The 24,530-nt window shown below is 50.3% G+C and overlaps 3 protein-coding genes across 10 annotated transcripts; 1 reads left to right on the top strand and 2 right to left on the bottom strand.

The window, feature by feature from the left end:
- Window positions 1–5,266: 5,266 nt before the first annotated feature.
- Cdca5 (cell division cycle associated 5) lies at window positions 5,267–19,867 on the bottom strand. 4 transcript variants are annotated; one of them, XM_076557751.1, is made up of 10 exons: window positions 19,707–19,863; window positions 19,413–19,504; window positions 19,263–19,328; window positions 19,144–19,179; window positions 15,262–15,690; window positions 9,361–9,471; window positions 8,915–9,009; window positions 7,994–8,092; window positions 5,722–5,788; window positions 5,267–5,588 (listed from the first exon to the last, which is right to left on the bottom strand). In XM_076557751.1, the coding sequence occupies exons 1-10, from the start codon at window positions 19,750–19,752 to the stop codon at window positions 5,280–5,282; spliced, it is 1,350 nt and encodes a 449-aa protein (XP_076413866.1). In that variant the 5' UTR covers window positions 19,753–19,863; the 3' UTR covers window positions 5,267–5,279. The 4 variants fall into 4 exon arrangements, with proteins under 4 accessions (XP_076413866.1, XP_076413874.1, XP_076413883.1 ...); XM_076557759.1 differs by lacking the exon at window positions 15,262–15,690; XM_076557768.1 differs by lacking the exons at window positions 15,262–15,690; window positions 19,144–19,179; window positions 19,263–19,328; window positions 19,413–19,504; window positions 19,707–19,863 and adding an exon at window positions 9,581–9,715.
- Zfpl1 (zinc finger protein like 1) lies at window positions 7,700–23,800 on the top strand. 4 transcript variants are annotated; one of them, XM_076557780.1, is made up of 11 exons: window positions 7,700–7,806; window positions 11,624–11,722; window positions 13,051–13,159; window positions 19,912–20,092; window positions 20,449–20,558; window positions 20,838–20,949; window positions 22,114–22,307; window positions 22,422–22,494; window positions 22,568–22,714; window positions 22,801–22,918; window positions 23,349–23,800. In XM_076557780.1, the coding sequence occupies exons 5-11, from the start codon at window positions 20,457–20,459 to the stop codon at window positions 23,533–23,535; spliced, it is 933 nt and encodes a 310-aa protein (XP_076413895.1). In that variant the 5' UTR covers window positions 7,700–7,806; window positions 11,624–11,722; window positions 13,051–13,159; window positions 19,912–20,092; window positions 20,449–20,456; the 3' UTR covers window positions 23,536–23,800. The 4 variants fall into 4 exon arrangements, with proteins under 4 accessions (XP_076413895.1, XP_015854602.1, XP_015854601.1 ...); XM_015999116.3 differs by lacking the exons at window positions 7,700–7,806; window positions 11,624–11,722; window positions 13,051–13,159 and having other exon boundaries at window positions 19,912–20,112; XM_015999115.3 differs by lacking the exons at window positions 7,700–7,806; window positions 11,624–11,722; window positions 13,051–13,159 and having other exon boundaries at window positions 19,984–20,123.
- On the bottom strand, window positions 23,773–24,516 carry Catsperh (catsper channel auxiliary subunit eta). 2 transcript variants are annotated; one of them, XM_006980680.4, is made up of 3 exons: window positions 24,233–24,516; window positions 24,032–24,131; window positions 23,773–23,933 (listed from the first exon to the last, which is right to left on the bottom strand). In XM_006980680.4, the coding sequence occupies exons 1-3, from the start codon at window positions 24,404–24,406 to the stop codon at window positions 23,857–23,859; spliced, it is 351 nt and encodes a 116-aa protein (XP_006980742.2). In that variant the 5' UTR covers window positions 24,407–24,516; the 3' UTR covers window positions 23,773–23,856. The 2 variants fall into 2 exon arrangements, with proteins under 2 accessions (XP_006980742.2, XP_076413925.1); XM_076557810.1 differs by having other exon boundaries at window positions 24,064–24,131; window positions 24,233–24,507.
- Window positions 24,517–24,530: the final 14 nt, after the last annotated feature.

Here is a 24,530-nt window from a genome sequence, read left to right as displayed (position 1 = left end):
TCAGAGGAGGGTCTGTCAGCCAGCCCAGTGTCTGGAGGACCAAGAAGTCTGGAGGACGGGACATAGTGTTTGGTGGACACCAAAACTTCTTTTGACTACCAGATCCTGGGAAACCAACCGAGTGTGAACTGAGAGGTCCTCTAAAGCCTCCACGGCTCCTCGGTGGTGGGACTTGGATGTGAAAGAGATTGTTAGGTGGGTACTGCCCGGCGGTGGCCGCAGGGTCAACAGGATTGCCATCGGGGCTGAGTGTAGAACAACACAACTCTGAAGACCAGAGCCCTAGGGCCAGGGGAGCTAGGGCCATCTGTACCCCTGTGGCTGTGAGCTAGCTGGAGGCAGCCCAGCAGGCAGCCTTGGTAGTACCTAAGAGCCTGCTTTCTTGGGTTCCCAGCCCTGAGGCCTGTCAGAGGGAACAGGTAAGTCAGGTAACAATGATCTGCTCTTGATGGAAGTCCCTACGGTGGGGTACTCCTTCCCTGGAACCCCTCAAACTTTCCGATGTTTCTCTCTCTCTCTCTCTCTCTCTCTCTCTCTCTCTCTCTCTCTCTCTCTCTTTCTCTTTCTCTCTCTCTCTCTCTTTCTCTCTCTCTCTCTTAAGATTTTATTTATTTATTATGTATACAATGTTCTGTCTGCATGTATGCCTGCATGCCAGAAGAGGGCATCAGTTCTCATTACAGATGGCTGTGAGTCACCATGTGGTTGCTAGGAATTGAACTCAGGACCTCTGGAAGAACAGTCAGATGCTCTTAACTGCTGAGCCATCTCTCCAGCTCCCGCCCCCCGCCCCATGTTTCCTTAATTAGTTTATTCACTCTGCTTTGAAAGAGAAAGTCAAGCACAGCCCTCAGGCTGGTCTGTTCCTAAGTTCCACCTTGTCCCTTACTAGGCAAGGAAAGTAACTTTTATCTGCATAACCAGACAGTTTGGTTGTGAGTTCTGGAATTTAGTTCCTACCCAACCCAAAAGGAAATTGAGATATGCCAATAACAGCAAGTACAAAAATGATGTTTTGGTCAGAAAAAGAGGTTTGTTACCTAAAAGTGTGATGGGACAGTTAGTTATTGCTGACAGTGAAATCCTGAGGAAAATGATGTATTGTGGGCCCCTCCTGACTAACCTGGCAGGAGCTTGAAATCATCACCAGAGACAGTTTCTTTTTTATCAGAAACTGGTTCCGGGCCAGAGAGATAGCTCAGCTTGCCACACCAGCCTGGGGACCTGTTTGGTCCCTGGAGCCCACGTAAAGGTGAAGAGAGGGAACATCTCCACAGAGGTGTCCTCTGACACCCCCAAGCATTGCAGCACACGTGCCTCCCCCTTATTATTAACTATAATTTAAAATTGTGTTTCCTTATTAATGTCAACCAATCTAAGGGTTCAGAACGCTTAGGAGCATTTTATTATCTTGCCCAGTCCTATTGAACTATATATACTTCAAGATTAAGTAAATCTAAACTGAATAATGTTGTGGACACAGAGGGGGTGGGTGTAAGCACTATGGCTCAGATGGAAAAGGATTCTGCCAATCCGGAGCCAAGGAATTGGGAGCCAAGGAATACCACAGGTCACGGTCAGCAGAGGAGCTTGCAGCCCTGTTCTAGGGAAAGGCTTCCTTCCCCACCGTAACAGCTCTGCTCCAGAAGAGGAGGGATTCCCCGGGGAAGTCGTTACACTTCTGCTCCGGTTTCCCGGAGTTGTCCACTCTGCTAGGGGAAGTATTACAACTCAGCTCCGCTCTGCCCAGGTTGGTCTCTGCTCCGGAGAAAGAAGGTCTCACCTAAACTGCAAGAGATTTACTGGGAAGGAAGATCCAGGAAACAGGGTGCCTCAGCCAGGGTGAAAAGGGGGCAGCCACAAACTGAACCGACACAGGGCTTATATAGGGCCTCTTAGGGGCGGAGTTTTTCCAGGAAGATGATTTTCAGATGGGCATTGGTCAGATTTCAGGTCTTGAGCTCGGATTGGCTAGATCTCGTGCTCAGGGATTGGTTGGTTTTCTGCCCAATGATTAGTTTGTTTTTCCTGCTCAGGGACTGGTTACTTTTCTGCTTAGTCGGTCAGGCGCAGGTTTGACTGGTTTCAGAGCCGAAGTGTGTTTCTTTCGCTGGCCCATTTTGGCCTTTGGGCTCTAACTTCAGGGCCAGGGCATATTTCTTTCACTGGCTCTGATTCTAGGGCCAAAGTATGTTTCTTTGGCATTGGTTTCAGGGTTAGCATGTATTTCTTTGCTTCTGGGTTCAGGGCTAAAGTGTTTCTTTCACTGGCTCTGGGCTCAGGGCCAGGGTGGGTTTCTTTGGCTGGCCGTTTTACCCTACAGTGGGAATAGGTTTTATTACCATAATTGTTCAGCTGGAACCTCCAGCTCACCCGTGCATGGGCCAGAAAGCCCCATTCCTCCTCTCCCTCCCTCTCCAAACCCCACCTGCTCAGAGAGTCTCCAAACAAAGGAAAGGTGCCAAAAAGCCCAATTCCGCACTCTCGGCCACTACTGCCCCTTCTTCCCCATGCTGCCAGCAGCCCAGACATCCCGCCTAACTGCTCAGCTTTTGACGATATGGGGCACACACCCAGTTTCTGGCAGGCACCTCATTACCCCTTGCGTCCAACCTACAAAGAATCCCTGCTTCACTCTAGGGGTGTGGCTTCTCTGGCCTCCACCTCTGGGACTGGAGAACTTCACCTGTTGTTTTACTTTTCAATGGGCTTGATCTGGCTTACTGTGTCGGCAGAGAAACCTACTATGGGGGGCAGGGAGACAGAAAACCTATTAATAAGTAGGAAAATTTTTATCTATTGGGGAAATGTTTTAAGAGTTATTTATTCATTATGTATACAGTGATCTACCTGTATGTATGTCTGCAGGCCAGAAGAAGGCATCAGACTTCATTATAGATGGTTGTGAGTCACCGTGTGAGTGCTGGGAATTGAACTCAGGACCTCTGGAAGAACAGCCAGTGCTCTTAACCTCTGAGTCATCTCTCCAGCCCGGGGAAATGTTTTATACATGATAAATGAGAGTCTCTAATAAATGTGAGGAGAGGTCCTCAAACAGTTAAGTGGATTCATCATTTAACTGTTGGCCAAAGCATCCCTGGCTAACCTCAGTATTGGGTCGTTCCCTTTGGGAAAATGATGTTGTACAGCTCTGCCAGTGGTCAAAGTTGGCAGGAAATGGGTGAAGAGGATGCCTGGGACCCTCCAATCATCAGATAAGAATTGGGTCTCTGAAGAGATGGACTGTTGAATCAAAGGTGTGAGCTCTGCTCAGCCTAAGCTGAGACAGGATCAAAGCACATGTGCCCTCAGCTTGGAACCGCCCCCAGCACTACAAAACAAACAGAGAGAGAGAAGAGGGGGCTGGAGCTGTATGTCAGTGGTAAAGCACTGCCTAGCACAGTTGAGGCCCTGGCTTTGATTCCCAATTCTGGGGTTTCCTATCCTTTTACACTTTAGAGGATTTCCAGATGGTGGTGGCGCACTCCTTTAATCCCAGCACTCAGGAGGCAGAGCCAGGCGGATCTCTGTGAGTTGGAGGCCAGCCTGGGCTACAGAGTTCCAGGAAAGGTGCAAAGCTACACGGAGAAACCCTGTCTCAAAAAACAAAACAAAGCAACAACAACAAAAAAAAAAAAAAAAAAAAAAAACTTAAGAGGATTAGAGAGGAATTCTAGCTCGGGCTCCAAAAATGCATAGGTTATTTACCTGGAGTGGAGTGGGATGCAACCGACTTTTACCGAAGGCTTTCCTCCCCAGCTGCTACTCATTCCCTACTGTGGTGATATTTTGTGTATGCTTTAACAAATAAAACTTGTCTGGAGATCAGAGTGCAGAGCTAACCTCTAGTTAACCATAGAAGCCAGGCAATGGTGGCGCACACCTTTAATCCCAGCACGAGGGAGGTGGAGTCAGGAAACGATATGGCTGGGCAGAAAGGGATATAAGGCAGGAGGAGACAGGAGCTCACCCCTTTCAGGCTGAGGAGTTGGCGAGGTAACAGGTAGCTGTGGCTGGCTCCTTTGTCTCTCTGATCTTTCAGCGTTTACCCAGATATCTGGCTCTGGGTTTTTATTATTATGACCAATTAGAATTTACACTATACCCTACTATACGTTTTTCTTTTCTTTCTTTTTTTTTTTTTTTTGGTTTTTCGAGACAGGATTTCTCTATGTAACCATCTTAGTTGTCCTGGAACTCACTCTGTAGACCAGGCTTGCCTGGAACTCACAGAGATCCGCCTGCCTCTGCCTCCCGAGTGCTGGGATTAAAGGAGTGCGCTGCGTGGCCGCCGCCACCCACCCCCAGTTGCCTGGCTAGTCTTGATATTCTCTCTCTCCTGATCTCTCTGCTCTTCTCTGCTTCTCTCACTGTGTTTTCTCTATTCTCTAGACTCTGCTATTCTCCTCTCTCACAGAGAGCCCTGACCAGGTCCAGTCTGCTGGCCATGTTCAGTCTACTTTCTCTCTCTACTCTGGACTCTTTCAAGAAATGTCTCTATATTGTAAAATAAAAAAGAAAAAGAAAAAGAAATGTCTCTGGCTGTCATTTCCACAGTAAAAACTTCCCCCTTAACCATACCATGGAGCAGTCATATTGTCAGTTTATACAGGTTATCTTTGTTATTTTCCCACAACATAGGCCAGGTTAGCTGGCCTGAGAGCTTCTGGGTCTTTCTGTCTTCATCCCCCACTTCTCAGGAGTGCTGGGATTATACCCACTCATGTTATGCATCCCACTGTTATGTGGATTCTGGGGACTCGAACTCAGGTCCTCCAGCATGTGTGAAAAGAGCTTCACTCATTCCAGTCCGGCTTTGGAAATTGGGACTTCTCTTCACATACACACAGCTTGTCTCTCTCCCTTTAGGGATTGTGGGTGCCTAGTGAGGCTCCCTAGGCTGGACAAATACTGAGAGGCAAAGCCCTCAGGCAGTCCCAGCCCAGATCTAAATGCATCTCCAGGCCCTGGGGAGTCCCCATCATCTTTCTACTTCCCGCCCCATGGCCTACAAAAGGGGTAGTGACCTGGAGGAGGTCACAGGTGGAAGAAATCCTTACTGACCTTAGTGTGTTGTATCTGTACTCTCAAGATTACAGCCTTGATGCTCAAGGATGAAGAACAGCCATCCCCTGGCCCACCCTGGACTGACCACAGAACACTCCTTAAGTGAGTCTGGAAGCAGGGCTGGAGTATTAGGAAGGTCCAGAGACCCAGCTCTCCTTGGAGTGGCTGGATTCTACTTTACCCAAGTGACAGGTCCATCTTGGTTCTGCAACTCAGTGGGGATCTTTATTGCTGGGGCTTAAAGAGGGGTTGACTGATGGAGCGGCCTCCCGAGGAGGTATCCATTCTTTGGTCTCACGCCTGGCCATGGCTGATGACTGTGGGATGGGCCGCTCAAGGGAGTAGCGCTGGGCAGAAGACCTCTTCAGATACCTAAGAGCAAAGGCTTCCTCCTCGGTGTCTTCTGATTTCTCCTGGGTGCCCTCTGCTTCCCCTTGGAAGACATTAGCTATCTCCTGGGTGACTCGAGGGTCCTTTGAAGTGACCAGACTTTCCTCCAGGTTCTCGTACAATGAGGTAGCCTGGGACAAAAGATTGCAGGACCTGAGGTGGGTGGCTGACCAGCAGGACTACCTTCATCCCCAGGGCAAAGGGGTGAGGCTGGGGGCAGGGAGGAGCCAAGGCAAGGCATGGCTCTGGGGCTGAAGGTCTCACCAGGTTTTCTAGCTTCTCTTCAAGGGCCAGGTTGTCCCTGTGGTTACAGTCCAGGGCCTCCTGAAGCCTAGGGTAAAGGAGAGGCCCCCTGAGCCCCACGCTCTCTTCCCAGTCACCCCTTACACACACAAACACACACACACACACACACACACACACACACACACACACACACACACACACTCCTTGCGTCAGCTCTGGTGGCTAGTGCTCCCTTAGGAGGCCGGACTTACCCACATCACCATTGCAGAGGGAACTATTCCTTCTAGACAACTTGTATCAGCCGCTTTCTCCCTTTTTAACATTTTTGTTTTGCTTTGTTGTTGTTGTTGTTGTCAAGACAGGGTCTTATTATGTAGCCCTGGATGGCCTGGAATGCACTGTGTCAACAAGACTGGACTCAAACACAGAGAACTGCCTGCCTCAGCCTCCTGGTGCTGGGATTTAAAGGCATGGGCCACCATGCCCAGCATTCTTATCTATTTATTTATTTACTTTTTTAATTATTTATTTTATGTGCATTGGTGTGAGGGTATCAGACAATTACGGACAATTGAACCCGGATCCTCTAGAAGAGCAATCAATGTTCTTAACCACTGAGTAATCTCTTGAGCCTCCCGATGATCTCTGTGAGTTCAAGGTCAGCCTGGTCTACAGAGTGAGATCCAGGACAGGAACCAAAACTACACAGAGAAACCCTGTCTCAGAAAAAAAAAAAAAAAAAAAGATTTACTTATTTCTGCTGGGCGGTGGTGGTTTAGGCCTTTAATGCCAGCACTCAGGAGGCAGAGGCAGTTCCAGGACACAGCCAGGGCTACACAATGAAACCCTGTCTTGAAAAACAAAAAAATTTTTTTTACTTATTTCTCATTTACACTATGAATGCTTTGCCTGCTTCTGTGCCTGGAGCCCTCAGAGGCCAGAAGAGGGAGTCAGATCCTTTGGGACTAGAGCTATCGACAGCTGTGAGCCTCTGTATGGATGCTGGGATCTGAACCCAGGTCCTCTGCAAGAGCAGCCAGTGCTCTCAACGGCTGAGCCATAGCTCCAGCCTCTCCCCTTTATTTTTATTCATTGTAAGTAATTAATTACATAAATTTGAGGCAGACTCTCATGTTGCCCAGGCTAGCCTCAAGCTTACTCTAGAGATAAGCTCAGGACAAGATCTTGAACTCATGCTGGGCGGTGGTGGCGCATGCCTTTAATCCCAGCACTCGGGAGGCAGAGCCAGGCAGATCTCTGTGAGTTCGAGGCCAGCCTGGTCTACAAAGCAAGTTCCAGGAAAGGCACAAAGCTACACAGGGAAACCCTGTCTCGAAAAAACAAAAAAAATCTTGAACTCATGATCCTTCTGCTTTCACCCACCACTGCTGAGGTTATGGGCATGTACCACTATACCTAGTTTATACAATACTGGGATTGGAATCCCAGTTTCCTGAAAGGCAAAAACTCAACCACCTGAGCTGCATCCTCAACCCTTATTTGTTATTTATAACAAGGTCTCGGTAGCCCAGGCTGATGGAGAATTCTCATAGAGAAGATGATGTTGAACCCCCCGGTCTTCCTGCTTCCACCTTCAAATGCCGGGGTTGCTTGTGTGTACCCACACCCAACTCTTCTTTAGCAAGAGACAGGCTGCTTATCTCTTGGGCTGGGCCATGAGTCCTCTGAGGTCTCCATGGAGCAGGGCAGAAAGCAGGCGAACCCTTTGAGCTGTATCAGGGCTGGTTCAGGACTCTATGGTTCCAGGTTGGTGAGATTCTATGAAATCAGCCCTGCCTGAGAACTCCGTGCCAGCAGTGAGGGAGTGGAAACTTGCATTGCTCAGATCCATGGTTAAAGGCACGAAGCAGCGGAGGAAAGGCATGACGTCCATCCCAGGACCTCTGTTGCCAGGTAGAATTGAGCAGACCCCACGCTCCATTGGCTGACATCACAGAACAGAACCCTCCACAGCCAGCTACCTATCTAGTACTTTGACAGTTAAAGGTCAATACACCAGACTCCTGCCACTCAGCCATGGCTGTGGTCGCTAACCAGTGCGGCAGGTCCTGAGCCTGTAGGATAGACACTTCTGCTTGGGAGGTGAGGGCCCTGCTGGCAAGGAGCTTATCTAGGTTGGGACAGAATAAAGACAAAGAGAACACAGGCAGAGGATTCAGGGCAAGTGAAGACCCAAAGCCACAGCAGCAGCCAAAGCCCTCAGCTAAGAACCAGACCTGGCTTCACCATCCTGTCCTGCACACTGGCCCCACATGTCCCCGAAGCTCACCTCTTGCAGTCCCTCTGCAAATTCTGCATCTCCTTTGAAGTCCGCTTAGGGCCCCAGTCATCCCGACCCAGGAACTGTCTCTCCAGTGCCTCCGTGTCCCTGGGGAGGTGAGAGCAGACCTCAGGGGCTGGAGGCCAGTTGTTAGCTCCCAGCCTGGGACCCAGCTCCATCAGTCATGTGTGGGCCTTCCTGCTGTTCAGCACAGGTTTGAATGGTGGTGGAGGTGGTGGTGGTGGTGGAGGTGGTGGTGGTGGTGGTGGTGGTGGTGGTGGTGGTGGTGGTGGTGGAGGTGGTGGAGGTGGTGGTGGTGGTGGTGGTGGTGGTGGTGGAGGTGGTGATGGTATGGTGTGGTGGTGGTGGGTGGTGGAGGTGGTGGTGGTGGTGGAGGTGGTGGAGGTGGTGGAGGTGGTGGTGGTGGTGGTGGTGGTGGTGGAGGTGGTGGAGGTGGTGGTGGTGGTGGTGGTGGAGGTGGAGGTGGAGGTGGAGGTGGAGGTGGAGGTGGAGGTGGAGGTGGTGGTGGAGGTGGTGGTGGTGGTGGTGGTGGTGGTGGTGGTGGTGGTGGAGGTGGTGGTGGTGGTGGTGGTGGTGGAGGTGGTGGTGGTGGTGGAGGTGGTGGTGGTGGTGGTGGTGGTGGTGGTGGTGGAGGTGGTGGAGGTGGTGGTGGTGGTGGTGGTGGTGGTGGTGGAGGTGGAGGTGGAGGTGGAGGTGGAGGTGGTGGTGGTGGTGGTGGTGGTGGAGGTGGTGGTGGTGGTGGTGGTGGAGGTGGTGGTGGTGGTGGTGGTGGAGGTGGTGGTGGTGGTGGAGGTGGTGGTGGAGGTGGTGGTGGTGGTGGTGGTGGAGGTGGTGGTGGTGGGTTGTCCTCCACCTCCCTAAGATAATACCCACCCACTCACAGACACACACCCGTTCAGGTAACCTTACGATTCAGCATCTTTGGGCTCAGGGGTGTTCAGGAGTGTGAACAGGAATGCGACAGTGGGTTCTGACTGCTGGTCCAACTTTGGCTCTGAAGATGGCTTTGCAGAGAAGGGGCCTTGGTGACTGACGTGGCATGAGGCGCCAACCCAGCCTAGCCCTTCCTCCTCCCGTTGGCCCTTCCCGTTCCTCTGCTTTACAGGGAGTTGGTCTCTGCCGCCCCTCAGCTTATGGGGAGGTAGGCGTGGAAAGGACAGGGCAAATGAGTTTTCTCCTAGAGGAGGCCCTCCAGCTGGAGAAGGACCCAAGACGCTAAGCAGCAAGAGGAGTTTGAGGATCAGGAATACAGGTCTTGGCCCAGGCTAAGGACGAGTTTCTTAGCGCCCCTCTCTCCCCTGCCTTCTGTCTGAGGGTCGGCAGTAAATGAGGGAGCCCCCAGGGCCTGCTGTCACCTCCACGCTGTGCTCCCTGGAGTTCCCTGGTTCTTCTAGCCGTGGCTCAGCAGGCTTCATTGCTCTTGTCAAGGTCTGCATGGAGTGGGCACCCAGTTTGCCTGTGGGAGACTGAGGGAGACAGATCTGCTTGGTGACCCGCTCCCCAGCCTATGTGTCTGCCTTTTCTAACAAGCTTGGTTGTCTTGGCATAGTAACTGGTCTAGGGAGCAGCCATTACCAGCTCTGTCCAGCAAGTCAGAACCCCTGAGCTAGTGTAGACAGACCATGGTGCGGCCCAGATGGTAAAGCCCTCAGCAAATACGATACAGGATGCTGTGTTGATGGTTAATATTGTCACCATGACAATCAGAATCACCTAGGAGACAAATCTCCTGGCATGTCACTGAAGTTACTACACTGGGTTAACTGAGGGAGGAAGACCCACCCTAGATATGGATGTCACCATCCCAGGGGCTGGGGGCCTAGACAGAATGAAAAGCAGAAAGAGAACTGAGCACTGGCACTCATCTGGCCCTGGATCACAAACGCAGAAGCAACGTGACCAGACTCCTCAAGCTCCCATTGCCATGACGTTGCCGCCACGATGGAGCATGTCCTTCCACCGTGAGCCCAAATAACCTTCCTTACTTCAGCTGTTTCGTCAGGTATTTGCCACACGAGGAGAAAAGTGATCAGCACACACGGTTGTCAATTTTTTTAAAAAAAGTATATTGTCACTGTGCACCTGTGAGTGGCCCGTGTGTGAAGATCGGAAGATCTTCGACTTGTAGCAACACACCTGGGTTGTTAGCCTTTTTTTAGAGGCTTTCACCCATGGAGTCATGTCAGGAGTCCACGACCATCTCCAGGGTGTTAATCCAATTACAACCCCAAAGTAAATACTTTAAGCACAGCTGTAGTCTTAGTACTCAGGGGGTGGAAGGAGGATGAAGACTTTAAGAACAGCCAGGTGGTGGCGGCGCGCGCCTTTAATCCCAGCCCTGGGGGCAGAGGCAAGTGGATCTCTCTGAGTTCAAGGCCAGCCTGGTTTACAGAGTGAGTTCCAGGACAGCCAGGGCTACACAGAGAAATCCTGTCTCAAAAACAAAACAAGGTCCTGAGTTCAATTCCCAGCAACCACATGTGGTGGCTCACAACCATCTATAAACGGGATCTGATGTCCTTTTCTGGCCTGCAGGAAAACATTCAGGCAGAACACTGTATACAGAATAAATAAATAAATCTTAAAAAAAAAAAAAATAAAAGTTGAGGCCAACCTGGGCTACAGAGTAAGTTTCAGGAAAGGCACAAAGCTACACAGAGAAACCCTGTCTCGAAAAACCACAAAAATAGATAAATAAAATAAAAGTTAATTTAAGGCCAGCCTTCAGCTAAATAATGACTTAAAGGCTAGCCTGGGCTATGTGAGACCCTGTATGGAAAAACAATAAAGGGTTACAAATGTCATCTTTTTTTAAAATTTATTTTATTTTATTTTTTCTTAACATTTATTTTATGTATAAAGTGTTCTGTCTGCATGTATGCCTGCACACCAGAAGAGGGCACCAGATCTCATTACAGATGGTTGTGAGCCACCATGTGGTTGCTGGGACTTGAACTCAAGACCTCTGGAAGAGCAGCCAATGCTCCTAACCTCTGAGGCATCTCTCCAGGCTGCAAATGTCATCGTTCATTTACTTCTCAATGCCCATCTGACACTAAAAGTAGAAGTATTCTCCACTTGACAAAACTGCAGGATTCCTTTAAATACTGTCCTCCAACTGCCCCCCAAACCCAACCCTTGTGCTTTAGTCAGGGGTTGCTTTTTTTTTTTTTTTTTTTAATACGGCAGGGTTTCTCTGTAACAGCCCTAGCTAGCTGTCCTGGAACTCACTCTGTAGCCCAGGCTGGCCTCAGACTCACAGAGATCCGCCTGCCTCTGCCTCCGGAGTGCTGGACTAAAGGCTTGCGCTACTACACTCAACACTGTTTTTGCTTTTTTGAAGGGAGTCACCTGACAAAATTCTGCTCACCTGTAGCTTTGGTAAAATTGCCAGGTGAGATTCAGGACACATGAATTTCAGGTACCGGATCATTTCCATGTAAGTGGTACTGGAGATCAAACCCAAGGGCCCAAGGGTGTTAGGCAAGCACTCTATCACTAAGCTACAGAGCTACAGCCCCTGGGGGATTTCTTGGCACATAAACACATTCCAAACGTGGCAGCGCTGCAGGGAACGCACTTACATTCAAAAGGTTTGTATTTGTTCTTGTCTTTCAGAGTCTGGTGAAGCCTAGGCTGGTCTTGAACTCATCACACAGTGGAGCATAGCCTAGAGCTCCGTCCAACTCCTTCCACTTCCCAGTGCAGGGACTTCAGGTGTGCAGCTGGCTGATCCCTTGTTTTCTACCCCACCTCATTTTCTCATTCAGAAAAGTAGGGGTTCTTTCTTTTTAATATAATTGCAAATTTGTCCCCAGTGCTGCATGCTGGAGGAACTTAGCAGTCACTGTATCTGGGGGAGACATCAGAAAGAACAGCTACTTTTTTGTTGAAGTACTTTAACCTTGAAGAATCCTTGTGGAAAACAGTGATTGTTTTCTGTGATTTGCAGGAACCGTTTCGCTGAAGGGGCCATTGCAGCCATCCCATGACTTTGGTCACAAGATGCTTCAGGCACATCTGAGGCTCTTGTATTATTGTGTATTGTAAATGATACATAATAAAGGACTAGAGTCATGGGGCACGTGAGGCTCTCCTTTAGTAAGACATGTAAATTAGATTAGGGACCTTGGGATGAGGAAATACTTTGTGTAACAATCAATAAATACTCCTGCTGGGCGGTGGTGGCGCACCCTTAACCCCAGCACTTGGGAGGCAGAGCCAGGAGGATCTCTGTGAGTTCCAGGCCAGCCTGGGCTACCAAGTGAGTTCCAGGAAAGGCACAAAAGCTACACAGAGAAACCCTGTCTCAAAAAACTAAAAAAAAAAAAAAAAAAAAAAAAAAAACCAAAAAAAAACCCCAAAACCAAACCAACAACAAAAAAACTCCTTTGTACGGTTGTTCAGGGGTTCAGTCCATCAGAGAGGCTGGGCCTTCCTGCTGCCACATAGGTCTTAAAATTTCATCTTGGAGAGCCTTCTTCTTTTCAACCGACCGAAGCTCCTCACTGCACAATGGACCCCAACAGCCGTGCTCTTATCCAGGAATGTTCCCACAGGTTCCCTGTCCACTTTGCCCACTTTCCCTGCTAAGCAAACGTACCTCCCTCAGGACTCTGTTCATGGTGGTGCTGGTATGCTTACTCTGAGGGTGTTTCCTACTCTCAATGTACCATGAGATATCCCATCTATTGGGATGGAAACAGCAGCATTTCCTCAAGTCTGAAGTTACCAGCCACCTGTCTCCTCTCTTCTTTCTATACTGCCATAATGGTGCCCATGAATGTCCTGGCTGATCTCTCAAGACCATTAACACTACAGAGGCCAATGCCAGGTCCTGACAGTGCCATGCCCCAACTGTTTTGTTTTTAGTCATCTCCCTCACCCTCCCCCAAAGACAGGGTTTTTCTGTGTAGCTTTCAGGGTCCTGGAACTCCTCTGTAGAGCAGATTGACCTTGAACTCCGAGATCCACCTACCTCTACCTTCTGAGTGCTGGGATTAAAGGCATGAGCAACCAGATCTGGCTGTTTTTGTTCTTTTTAGACAGGATTTCCCTTGCTCTGGCTGTCCTGGAACTCACTATGTTAAGACCAGGCTGCACCAGGACCACATAGATCTGCCTACCCCTGCTTTCCTGGTGCTAAGATTAAAGGTGTGTGCTAGCACAGGTGGCCAGTGTCTTTTCAATTACAATGATAATGCACATAAGATACACTGCAAGTATGCAACATGATGGTGTGGGCTGAGGGGACTTAGTGGGTAAAGCGCTTGCTAAAGCATGAGGACCTGAGTTCAGATTTCTAGCACAAACATTAAAGCCAGATGTAGTGGCATACAGCTATAACCCTAGAACCAGAGAAGGGGTGTGAGATAGGCAGATCCGGGGTCCCGTTGGCCTGTCTGGCTGAGATGGTATTCCCAGTTCAGTAAGAGATCTGGAGAAAAGAAAAGAAAAAGGAAAGAGGAAAAAAAAAAAGAGATCTTGAGAAAATGTAATGGCCTAGATTTCACTAGAGGATGATCTGGGACACCCACATTTGCACAAGAGCCCTAGGAATCACATCTTTGGTCTTCTTCTCAGGGGTGCCCATAGCTCAGCTGCTGGGTAGCATCTAGGAGGGGCTATTATACCTGAGCCACAGGCTCCTATGCTGAATAGAGCTTTTGGAAAAGAGAAACAGAGCTGGAATGTGGCCAATTCCATATACCTCTCTTGGGAAAGAGTGCTGAGCAGCTTTACCCACATTTACATCTTCCCTCCTGGGATGGGGGACTTGGGCCTTCATTCCAGGAAGCCCTAGCTTGGAAGAACAGGGACCAGTCATTTGAGAGAGGCCAGGCTGGCATCTTGTACAGAGGAACAGGCCTGGGGACACAATCCAAAGACACAGGATTCAGGGCTTCACACCAGCGGCTCTGTCTTCGACCAAATAAAAAGCAGTCTACGAACAGGTAGAAAACTCTTTACAAGTTTATTTGACATTAAACCTTTCCCCTGGGCTGCACATTAGTTCCTCAAAGGCAAACGGGTCTGTAGTGATAGCAATCAGCAGGGTCCACAGGAACCAGTGTGGACAAATTCTTCAAGTGTGCTCCCCTCAAAACCATCCTGGTGTAACAATTCTCATCCTGGTGTAACAATTCTCATTCTGAAGCTTCTCCTCCCATGAACTTGCAAATGCTGGAAGTCCAATAGCCTTTGAAACCGTATCTTCTACCAAAATTGAGAGGAGGTGGTAGGCAGGAAACAATTCCGCATGAGACATCCATTTTTGTTCCCAGCAGCCCCCTGCCTAGGGATGGGCTCATGTGAGGGTGTAATAGCCAAGCTCACAGCAAAAGCTGCCATCATGCTACAGCTGTCAGGCTTATGAGAAATAACATCCAGAACGTTCTAAGTGTAGTTGCAGAAGGCCACATCCCAGAGCCGAGACCGCAGTTTACTTTGAAGAAACAGATGTGGGTGAGGAAAAGGTGATCTGAGACCACAAACCTCAAGGTGGTGGCATCTGGAGCCCACACCATAAATTATATCCACTTGCCCTAAGCATCAGTACCTCATTCACCAATGCAGTGTGTCAACAGCAGAACACAGACATGAACAGTTCCTACGTAACAGTCACTGGTGTTAAAAAAAACAAACAAACAAAAAACCAATCCTCCTCCTTTCATACCTCCGTGTCCAGACGGACTCTTGCTCAAGGGTTTACCTGTCTCCCCAGCCTGTGAGCTCCCTATCAGACTCTAGAGAACCTCTTGATTGGTTGGTGGCTAGACTCCAAGCCGGCAACAGGCAACAGCAGAGGAACAGCCAGAGCTGAGCCTGTTTCTGAGAGCGGCTCAGAGCCAAGGTGCCTTCTCCTCCCCACCACTGGGGAGTGCTGCAGAAAGCCCAGGGTAACTAGTCACAATATGACAAGGGGCCAGCAACACATTTTCTGGGTAACAAGCCAATGAAGAGGACCCTGAAAGTACTGCTCTACTCAAAGGGCATCATGTACAAGGAGAGGGGAGAGCCTGGCCAGGTATACCCCCACTTTATCTCATTCAATCAGAAGATCAAATTGTTCAGCAGCTTCAAACTCAGCATTCATGGCCATAGCCCACTCATCCAGCTCCGATTTCTGGTGGAAAGAAATGAGGGCACGTGAGTGGGGAAAGCAGCCATGCTGGCCAGAGCATGTTACTTCCCCACACCCTCAGGTGGAGTGGAGTCCTGCCCACGCCCCTGTACAGTGCCCACCCCTCACTCACCAGGATCTCTGGCACCTTCTTCTTTCGCTTCTCTTTCACGACTGGAGGGGAGATTCCAGGAAGCGTCGTGTCTGGAACCCAGGGCTTTGCAGGTACTTTTGGGATCTCAGTTAACTTTGAACAAACGACAGGTGAGACTCCAGGCAAGTCTTCAGGTCCCTCAAAGCCAAAGAAGGATCGGCGGCCAGGGGTGGAGGTTGAGGCAGAACTGAGGCTCTCCAGACGACTGTATGATCGCCTGACTTTCTGGGACATATCCAAGGCTCTGGTGTCCAGGTCCTCTCCTTCCACAGAGTTAGAATCAGCATTCTGAGTATACAGCACTGGGGTGCTGGTCGGGGTACCAGGAACACTACAAGTCTTGAAGAGGTCCTCCTTAGTGGGTACCTTGAGAGGAGGGCTGTTTTCTTTTTCCAAGATAAAAGAGACCTGTATCAGGACAGGAGAGGGAACCCGTGTCAGCCAGGGAATTCAGGATGGAGACTGCCCACAGATACAGGATTTCCACTGTTTCTTGTGTATTTACGGTGTTGGGACGAACATAGGGCCTTGTGATGCCAGGCAAACGCTGTGCTGAGTGAGGAGCTCCAACCTCAGCCCAGGACAGACTTTAAGTAAAGAACAGTCATAGAGCACATGCCCAGAATACACAAGCCCTGGGTTCTACCGCTACTGTTGGGGGCGGGGGGGGGGGGGGGGGGGACATTGTTATCCCTGAGAAGTTGCACTTATGACAAGATTCACTATAGTCACACATTCGGTGCCACTGCCACATGTACCTGGCATATAGCCCCCATCTGCTAGCTGACATAAAGTCCCAGCATACCTAAACTGGCTTGATGCCTCCTAACTGTCCTTTGGCTAATGAGTGACCTGTCCTACACCAGGGAGTGTCTTGGGCTCTGGGAATAGATTAAGGAAAACAAAAGCAGCACTGATACCTCAGCGCTTCCCCTGTAGCCCTGAAAACACAATGAGGAAACAGGGGTGGGGTGGAGTGTTAAAAAGCTTAGCGAAAGCCGGGCGTTGGTGGCGCACGCCTTTAATCCCAGCACTCGGGAGGCAGAGCCAGGCGGATCTCTGTGAGTTCGAGGCTAGCCTGGGCTACCAAGTGAGCTCCAGGAAAGGCGCAAAGCTACACAGAGAAACCCTGTCTCGAAAAACCAAAAAAAAAAAAAAAAAAAAAAAGCTTAGCGAGCCGGGCAGTGATTAGTGGTGCACACCTTTAATCACAGCACTTGGGAGGCAGAGACAGGCGGATCTCTGAGTAGAGTACACTGCAATACCATCTCTGTATACACAGACCACCATAAAGGCTTTGACCCGAGGCCAAGGGAGCCACAGCAAAGCTGTCAACAACAAAGCTTAACCTGACATGGAGGTGAGGTTCATGTGTTGGTTAGTGTACTCCCACTTTCAGTTTAAACGGCTCCTCCTCAGGGAGGCTGTCCTTTTCCTGGGATTCCGGTCATTTACAGCTTGTTCTATCACAGTACCTGACTACTTCTAGCACAGCAATACAGCTATCTCAAGTTGGCCGGTTACTGCTTAACTCAGTCATGCCAGCCAGATGGGGGAACTTCTTAAGAATCAGGGGTCACCAGCTGTCTAGCTAACTCTGCCAATGCCCAATATACAGCAGATTCTTGCACACCAGAGGCTCACTGTATTAATGGGCATGAAACTTGGCACCTAGTTTTCTAGAGGCCAAGACCCAGTGAAAGCACAAATCTAGCAAGAGTTATGCTCTAATATGTGGTGGTATTGTGTTCCCCAAAATATTCTCCAAATACACTAATACAGGGAAGGAAAGTCATCAAGAGACATTTTAGCTGCGTATGGTCGCACACGTCTTTAATCTAGGCAGAGGCAGGCGGATCTCAGTGAATTGAGGCCAGCCTGGTCTACAGAGTGAGTTCCAGGACAGCCAGGGCTACACAGAGAAACTATCTCAAAGAAGTAGGGCCACCCCTGACTACTCTATCCCCATTCTCTGGAGCCACACAGCCACTAAGATCGCTTTTTTTTTTAAATTTTTTTTTAAAGATTTATTTATTATTATGTATACAGTGTTCTGCCTGTATATGTCCCTGCAGGCAGAAAGAGGGCACCAGATCTCATTACAGACGGTTGTGAGCCACAATGTGGTTGCTGGGAATTGAACTCAGGACCTCTGAAAGAGCAACCAGTGCTCTTAACCTCTGAGCCATCTCTCCAGGCCCAGATTGTATTTTTTGAGAAAGGGTCTCTCTATGTAGACCAGGCTGGCATTGAATTCAGAAGTCCACTCTCAAGGTAGTTACATTTAGAAGGGAAAGATATCAAACATGTAAGCAAGTACCTTACCAGATGTTGATAAAGATAATTCCAGGAAATATGTCAGTGAATTAGAGTAGTTAGGAAGATCTCAGGGAGGAGGAGTGATAGGACATTTGTCCAGCCATTATTTTAGTTGGGCTCTCACCATCATAAGGTCCTCCCCCTTGGTCCTAGGACAGCAATGAAATCACTCACATACCCCTAGAGAAGTCTTTCTATAGCATTCCAGCTTTACTCTGTCAGTACCTCAGTGAAAAGGGGGCTGGGGTTATCTTGGCAACAGGGCACCTGCTTAGCATGTGCAGTATCCTGGAATTGATCTCCAGCACCACACAGCAGGATAATGAATCAAATTGGGGACTATGGCTCATGTCTGTAATCCCAGCACTTTGGGGTTTAGGAAGGAAGATAGCCTTGAGTTCAAGGCCAGTCTATCTTACGCAAAGAGTACTAAGCCAGCCAGACCAACAAAATAACAAATAATAATAATAATAATAATAACAAAACCTTGTTCAAAGAACATTGGGTATAGTAGCGTACACCTGTAATTCCAGCACTTTGGAGGTTGAGGCAAGAGGATCAGGCATTCAAAACTAGCTTTAACCACATACTAAGTTAAAGGCTAGGTTTGGCTATGAGACACTATCTGAAAAACAAGGTGCTCATGGCAATCATGACAAACAGCCAAAGTCCTTAAAAAAAGTTCTGCTAAAACTGTAAAGGCACATAAATATAACATATATATATATATGTAATATAACCATGGCCCGGCAACCAGAGCCATCTTTGTAGACCCCAAACATAACTCATCCTACAACTATGAATAAACACTGAAAGCAAAACAGACCTTTTGTAAGATAGGATTTTTCTGTGGAGCCCTAGCTGTCCTGGAACTTAATCAGGCTGGCCTAGAACAGAGATCTGCTTGCCTCTGCCTCCTGAATGCTGGGCTTAAAAGCATGTGCCTCCAACACAAAACAGTTTTATGGGCTCCTGAGTGCTAGGATTAAAGGTGTTCGTCACCACCACCCAGGTATAAATTAGTTTTTAAGGAAAACAGTAAAAATGATCAGAGCATAAAGAACTAAAAAAAAAATAAATAAATAAGCAGGGCACCTTTAGTCCTAGCCCTCAGGAGGCAGAGACAGGAGGAGCTCTGTGAGGCTGAGGCCAGCCTGGTCCACAGAAGGAGTTCCAGGTTAGCCAGGGCTACACAGAGAAACCCTGTCTCAAAAAATAAATAAATAAATAAATAAATAAAATAAAATAAAATAAAACTAAAAATGAACAACATCTGCAGGCAGGAACCAAGAATGGCAATTCACAGCCAGTCTTGGTAGCATGGACACATTTAATCCTTGATCCCATCACTGGAGAGACAGAGGCAGTTGGATTTCTGTGGGTTTGAGGCTGACTTGGTCTACAGCAATTTCCAGTTCAGGACAACAGGTTACACAGTGAGACCTAGAGTGACAATTCATGAAGGTGTCAATTGCTCTCTGCTGCCCTTATTTCAAAGGGGAACTGGATCCCACACAAATAAGACAATGGAAATCAACTCACCCTAGGGCTCCTTCGAAGTGTGTGGACAGCTGGGGCCTGTCGAGATAACATCAACCCATCAATCAACAGTTAAGCTCAGTTTTGACATCTCGCTCCCAATCCCTCTCTCAGCCCCTCACCTTTACGGTATGAGCCACGATTTTCTTCAAGACGATGGCCTTTCTGGCTGGAGCCGCATGAGGTGTCTGAAAAGGGGGGAGAGGGATTACCAGGAGCTTTACATTTGTTCAAAGCCCTCTAGGTCAGTATCTGAGGAACTCGGAACTCACCTTCGGCCAACTTTCAGGAAAGATGTTCGGGAGATCTGAGCCAGATTTCCGCTGGGACCTCTTCGAAGACTTAGTAAGTGGAGTCCTGGACCCTGGAAAGGGAACCATGGTTAAGGATAAGTAAAACTGTGTTCAAGGAAAAACAAGACAGCAACCAAACGAAACAAGATGCTTGGCGAGTTGGGGAGAGCAGAAGCCCTTTTCCAACTTGCCCTTTGGGGCGTCTTCCACCAGGATCTAAGTTTCGTTCTCCACACCACGCGGCCCTACCGCTCTCCCGCGTCCTCCACTCACCAGACCGCTGGGCGGCCCCTCCGGACCGCGTTCGCCGCTCCGACATGTCTGTGGTCCGGCTCAGTCTCCGCCGCGGTCGTCAAGTTCAGCGCGCGCCAAGCGGGAAGTTCGTGCCTGCAAACGTTCAAATCACCCGCCAGGCGAGGGCGGAAGCGGAAGTGATGCAGAGAAGGCCGACCCTTGGACTACCCCTTTTTCGTCGTAGGTATACGTCTTGCGTGAGCAGGGGCGTGGCCTGGTGGCGCCGTGGCGTCATCAACGTGCGCCGCACCCGGAAGAGACGTGGCAGCGGAGGGATAATCAGAGCGGCCGGAGCCGAAGGGAGCAGAGCGTCAGCTACTGGAGCGGGTCGACGCAGTCTCCGGCCTTCCGCGCTTCCCACCACAGTACGCACCCGCGGCGACCGGTATCGCGGAGGTTCTCTGAGACCCAGACTGGGGTCTGCCGGATGGGGGCGGGGTCACGAGGGGGTGGGGTTTGGGGGGCGGGGCTGGTGGTTTTGGAGTTCTTGATGGCGAGGTCTGGTTAGGCGCTGGGTCTCAATGGGATGGGGGGTCGCCTGGGGTGCGGTCTGTGCAGGGGGCGTGGCCTTACCCGTGCTGAAGCAGTAGGCTAGAATTTGGGGTTTGGACTGGTGTGAAACGGGTCTGGGGGATTTAAAAAAAGAAACGGACTGGGTCTGTGAGAACAAAGTGGCAGTCACCAGAACCTGGTTTCCTGATAACGTGGATCCTCTCCCTAGGATCGGTCATGGGACTTTGCAAGTGCCCCAAGAGGAAAGTGACAAACCTGTTTTGCTTCGAACACCGAGTTAACGTCTGCGAGCACTGCCTGGTAGCCAATCACGCCAAGGTGGGGCGTTCAGAACAGTGGTTGAGCAGGGCACTGGGTGGGCAGGCAAGATTGGCTCCTTCCAACTCTGTGAGGGGCCCCGCGCTAGATTGTAAGCTCCACAAGGGCAGGGACTTGGTTTATGATGCTCTCTGCTAGGCCTTCAGTAGGTGCTCAGTAAATATCCATTGACTAAACAGACGAAATGGTGAGTCTGATGAGAACGAGGCCGCTGGGCCTTGGCGTGTCGTGTTCCCTGTGGAGCCGGGCCCCAGCTGTGACCTCTCTCTCCCGCTCCAGTGCATCGTGCAGTCCTACTTGCAGTGGCTACAAGACAGTGACTACAACCCCAACTGCCGCCTGTGCAACACACCCCTGGCCAGTCGGGAGACGACCCGTCTTGTGTGCTACGGTGAGCCTGGGCACTAGAAGGGGTCAGGGCAGCCTGGAGACTGTTTGCTTTAGCACCTTCCTAGCAGCACGACCATGAGCCCCTCAGGCCTGGAGGCCAGAGCCTCAGATCCCGATTCCCTTAGGTACTTCCCTGCTTGGTAAGCCTGGGCGAGCCTTCTCCCCTCCTAAGCCTTAGTGTCTTTCCTTCCTGCTCTGCCAGTCTTGGAGAGGTGGAGATAACTATGACCTGTGGCTGTGAGCAGGATCTGTTTTTCTAGAACGTTACTGACTCCAAGACTGAACAGAGAGGAAGCCTCCCGTGTTACAGTTAGCTAGAGGGAGTCAGTACTCACAGCCTGGTGTAAAAGCCTCAGCTTGAGTTTTTCAAGGGACCAGTCCAAAAGGGGAAGCTTTACATGTGTGTCTCCGGGAAATTGTGTGTACTCATACACATGCACACTTTGATTAATACTCATGGGAGAGTGCATGGATAATGAATGTATATGAACACATGTCCCATGGAATGCATGATATGAGGGTGATGGTTTTTGAGGATTAGCTGACATGAATGTACAGACATGTCTTTCTTACATGTGTGACTAGTGTAGGTTGAGGGAATGGCTGTTGGCTTGCTTGTATATTTATAAGCACATGCATATTTCTGCTTTTGGATATATGCATGTATCTGTGTGTATGTCTGGGAAGCTTTCCTGAAAGTATTCTTGTATGTAGTGGTTTTTTGAGACTGGGATCTCATGGAGCTGACCTTGAACTCTTGATCCTCCTGCCTCCACCTCACAAGTGCTACGTTTAGAAGCAGCCGCCACCACACCCAGTCTGAAACTATTGTTGTTTAGCCATTAGCCCAAGGAGTGTGATGAGTTCAGGCCCAGAGAAGACTCTTGGAAGGGTAGATGACATTTTCTTCCCAGCCACACCTCCTTATGGGCTGGCCAAATAGAATCTACTGTGATTTAGTACAATGGTGTTAACAAGAAGGCCGAATGAAGCCTTGGGGACCTGGGGTGAGGAGGAAAGGGAATGGCCTGGGTATCCGCATATATGTCCATTCATTCCTGCAATGAGCTGGTGGGGTGCGGGGCTGGGGGAGGCATTGCTGGGCCTAGGCTAAGAGCCCAAAGAGTTGTCTTTCTCATGTCTTTCTTATTTCATGGGTCCGAAGATCTCTTCCACTGGGCTTGCATCAATGAACGTGCTGCCCAGCTACCACGAAACACGGCCCCTGCAGGCTACCAGTGCCCCAGCTGCAACGGCCCCATCTTCCCCTCAGCCAACCTAGCTGGCCCCGTGGCTTCAGCACTGAGAGAGAAGTTAGCCACGGTCAACTGGGCCCGGGCAGGACTGGGCCTCCCTCTGGTGAGAGTCCCCCTGTCTGTCTGGCCATCTGTTTGCCCTGACCCTCACTTGAGCCAGATTGGGTGGGTTGGCAGCAGGAGTGGACAGACTACTAACTTAGATTCCTTTCTCGAGATCGATGAGGTGATAAGCCCAGAGCCTGAGCCTCTCAATTCCTCAGACTTTTCTGACTGGTCCAGCTTCAATGGTAAGTGGTGGCCTCCATCTGCCGCCTGGGCCTTGCTTCCCTGCTCCACTGACAGCTCTCTCCCTGTTCACAGCCACCAGCCCCCCTGTGCAAGAGGGGACAGACAACACCTCTGTTGCTCCAGCGTTCTACAGCCAGGCTCCCCGCCCCTCCTCTTCCCCAAACCATCCTGAGCAGCACACAGTTATACACATGGGCAGTACTGAGGCCCTGACACACGGTGAGCTGGGGAATTTTTTTCCCAGTCAGAGAATAGAGAAAATAGTTTGTCTGAGCCTGTTCATGCTGGTGTTTCTATCCCTATAGCCCCAAGGAAGGTATACGACACACGGGATGATGACCGAACAGCCGGACTCCATGGAGATTGTGATGACGACAAATACCGTCGCCGGCCTGCTCTGGGCTGGCTGGCCCAGCTGCTCAGGTACATGGAGACACACAGGATGGGGTACTGGAGAGAACAGGCCCCATGGTGGACAGTTTGACGACAGTGGGGCTTGGTCTGGGCACTAACAGCGTCCAGTGCCAAGGCCGCAGTGAGGCCCTGGCTGGGAGGCAGGCTCAGCATGTGTGTCCTCTTCAGGGGCTGTGCCCTTTCCTCTTACAGGAATTTTGGACTTGGCTCTGAGGCCCGGTCCTGCTGTGACGCCACCTGATATGTATTGGTCCCCCCCACGTTTAACAAGTTCAAGCTTCCAGACAGTTTGTGTCCCACTGGTTCAAGCTTCGTAATAACCCCATGTGAGGGCCAGTGCACAGATGGAAATTAAGGCCCAAAGAGAGTGACTAAGGCTTCTGTCTGTGCCAGGGAAGGGCCCCAGGGCCTGACCTGACTTTTCCCTCATTCTTCTCAGGAGCAGGGCTGGGTCCCGGAAGCGGCCACTAACTCTGCTCCAGCGGGCAGGGCTCCTGCTCCTCCTAGGGCTGCTGGGCTTCCTGGCGCTCCTTGCCCTCATGTCTCGCCTCGGCCGGGCTGCAGCTGACAGTGACCCCAATCTGGACCCCCTCATGAACCCTCACATCCGTGTAGGTCCTTCCTGAGCCCATGCTGTGTCTGGGCCAGCTGAGGACCCAGAGTCCTAGGGAGAGAAGGTCGGGAGGCCTGAGGGCCTTTCTCCACTCCTCTTCCTCAGTCCTGAGACACTAAGATCCCCTGGACCAAGTCAGTTTGAGGCGGAGGCTACAGGCCAGGTCTGTAACCCTGTTAGTCAGATTGGTTTTCACTTGCTTGTCCCTGGGTCTCCAGCCTCCTGCTTAACCCTCAAAGGAGCAGACAGGTGCAAATAAACAACAGACTTTATTAAAACACCTGAAGCAGCTTTTTCCATCTTCCTTCTCAGCCCTGTCCCCTGTCCCCAGGCCTTAGTGTCTCTCCTCTCGGTAATTGATGGCCAGAAACTCCAGGGACATGCGGTTGAAGAACATGGCTCCATTGAGCGCTGGGTGGAGGAGAGAGCCCATCAGCTCAACGTTTTTGTCCCTCCTTGACACTTCTCAGGGTTTCAGAACTCCCCTCCGTGTAGCACGCCCCACTCACTCAGGATGGTCAAAGCAAAGCATCGAAGAAACTTGTCATCGGTCATCTCTGCGTAGAGTGACCCCATGGCAGCCCAGCAGATACTGATCACCTGGGAGAACTGGGAGACGGGTCCAGGAGAGTGACCCCTGACACAGAAGACACTTCCTCAGCCCCCAGCTTTCCCCGCCAGCCCTGAGCCCCCCCTCCCCCCAGACCTACTGTCAGGACGACTGTGTAATGGAAGCTCATTCGCTCATAGTTGTGGGTGACACAGAAGTTGTGAACGTCACTAGCAAAGACCCCCATGTGTAGGAAGAAGAGCATGAGTGCAGCTACAGTGAGCATCATGCCTGGAGGGAAGAATAACACAGCTATTCGGTCCCGCCACCTCATCCCGCTCACAGCCTCGACTCAAGTCAGGCCCAGGCACTGGAGCAAGTGGTCACTGTCCAGGGGCAGCAAAATCCTGCCATTCTAGGGTATTCCAAAGTGAGGAAGGCACTGGAGAGGGCAGGGT

Source organism: Peromyscus maniculatus, chromosome 1 (genome assembly GCF_049852395.1).
Source record: "Peromyscus maniculatus bairdii isolate BWxNUB_F1_BW_parent chromosome 1, HU_Pman_BW_mat_3.1, whole genome shotgun sequence".
Lineage (NCBI taxonomy): Eukaryota > Metazoa > Chordata > Mammalia > Rodentia > Cricetidae > Peromyscus > Peromyscus maniculatus.
This window is presented reverse-complemented; position numbering and strand designations above follow the sequence as displayed.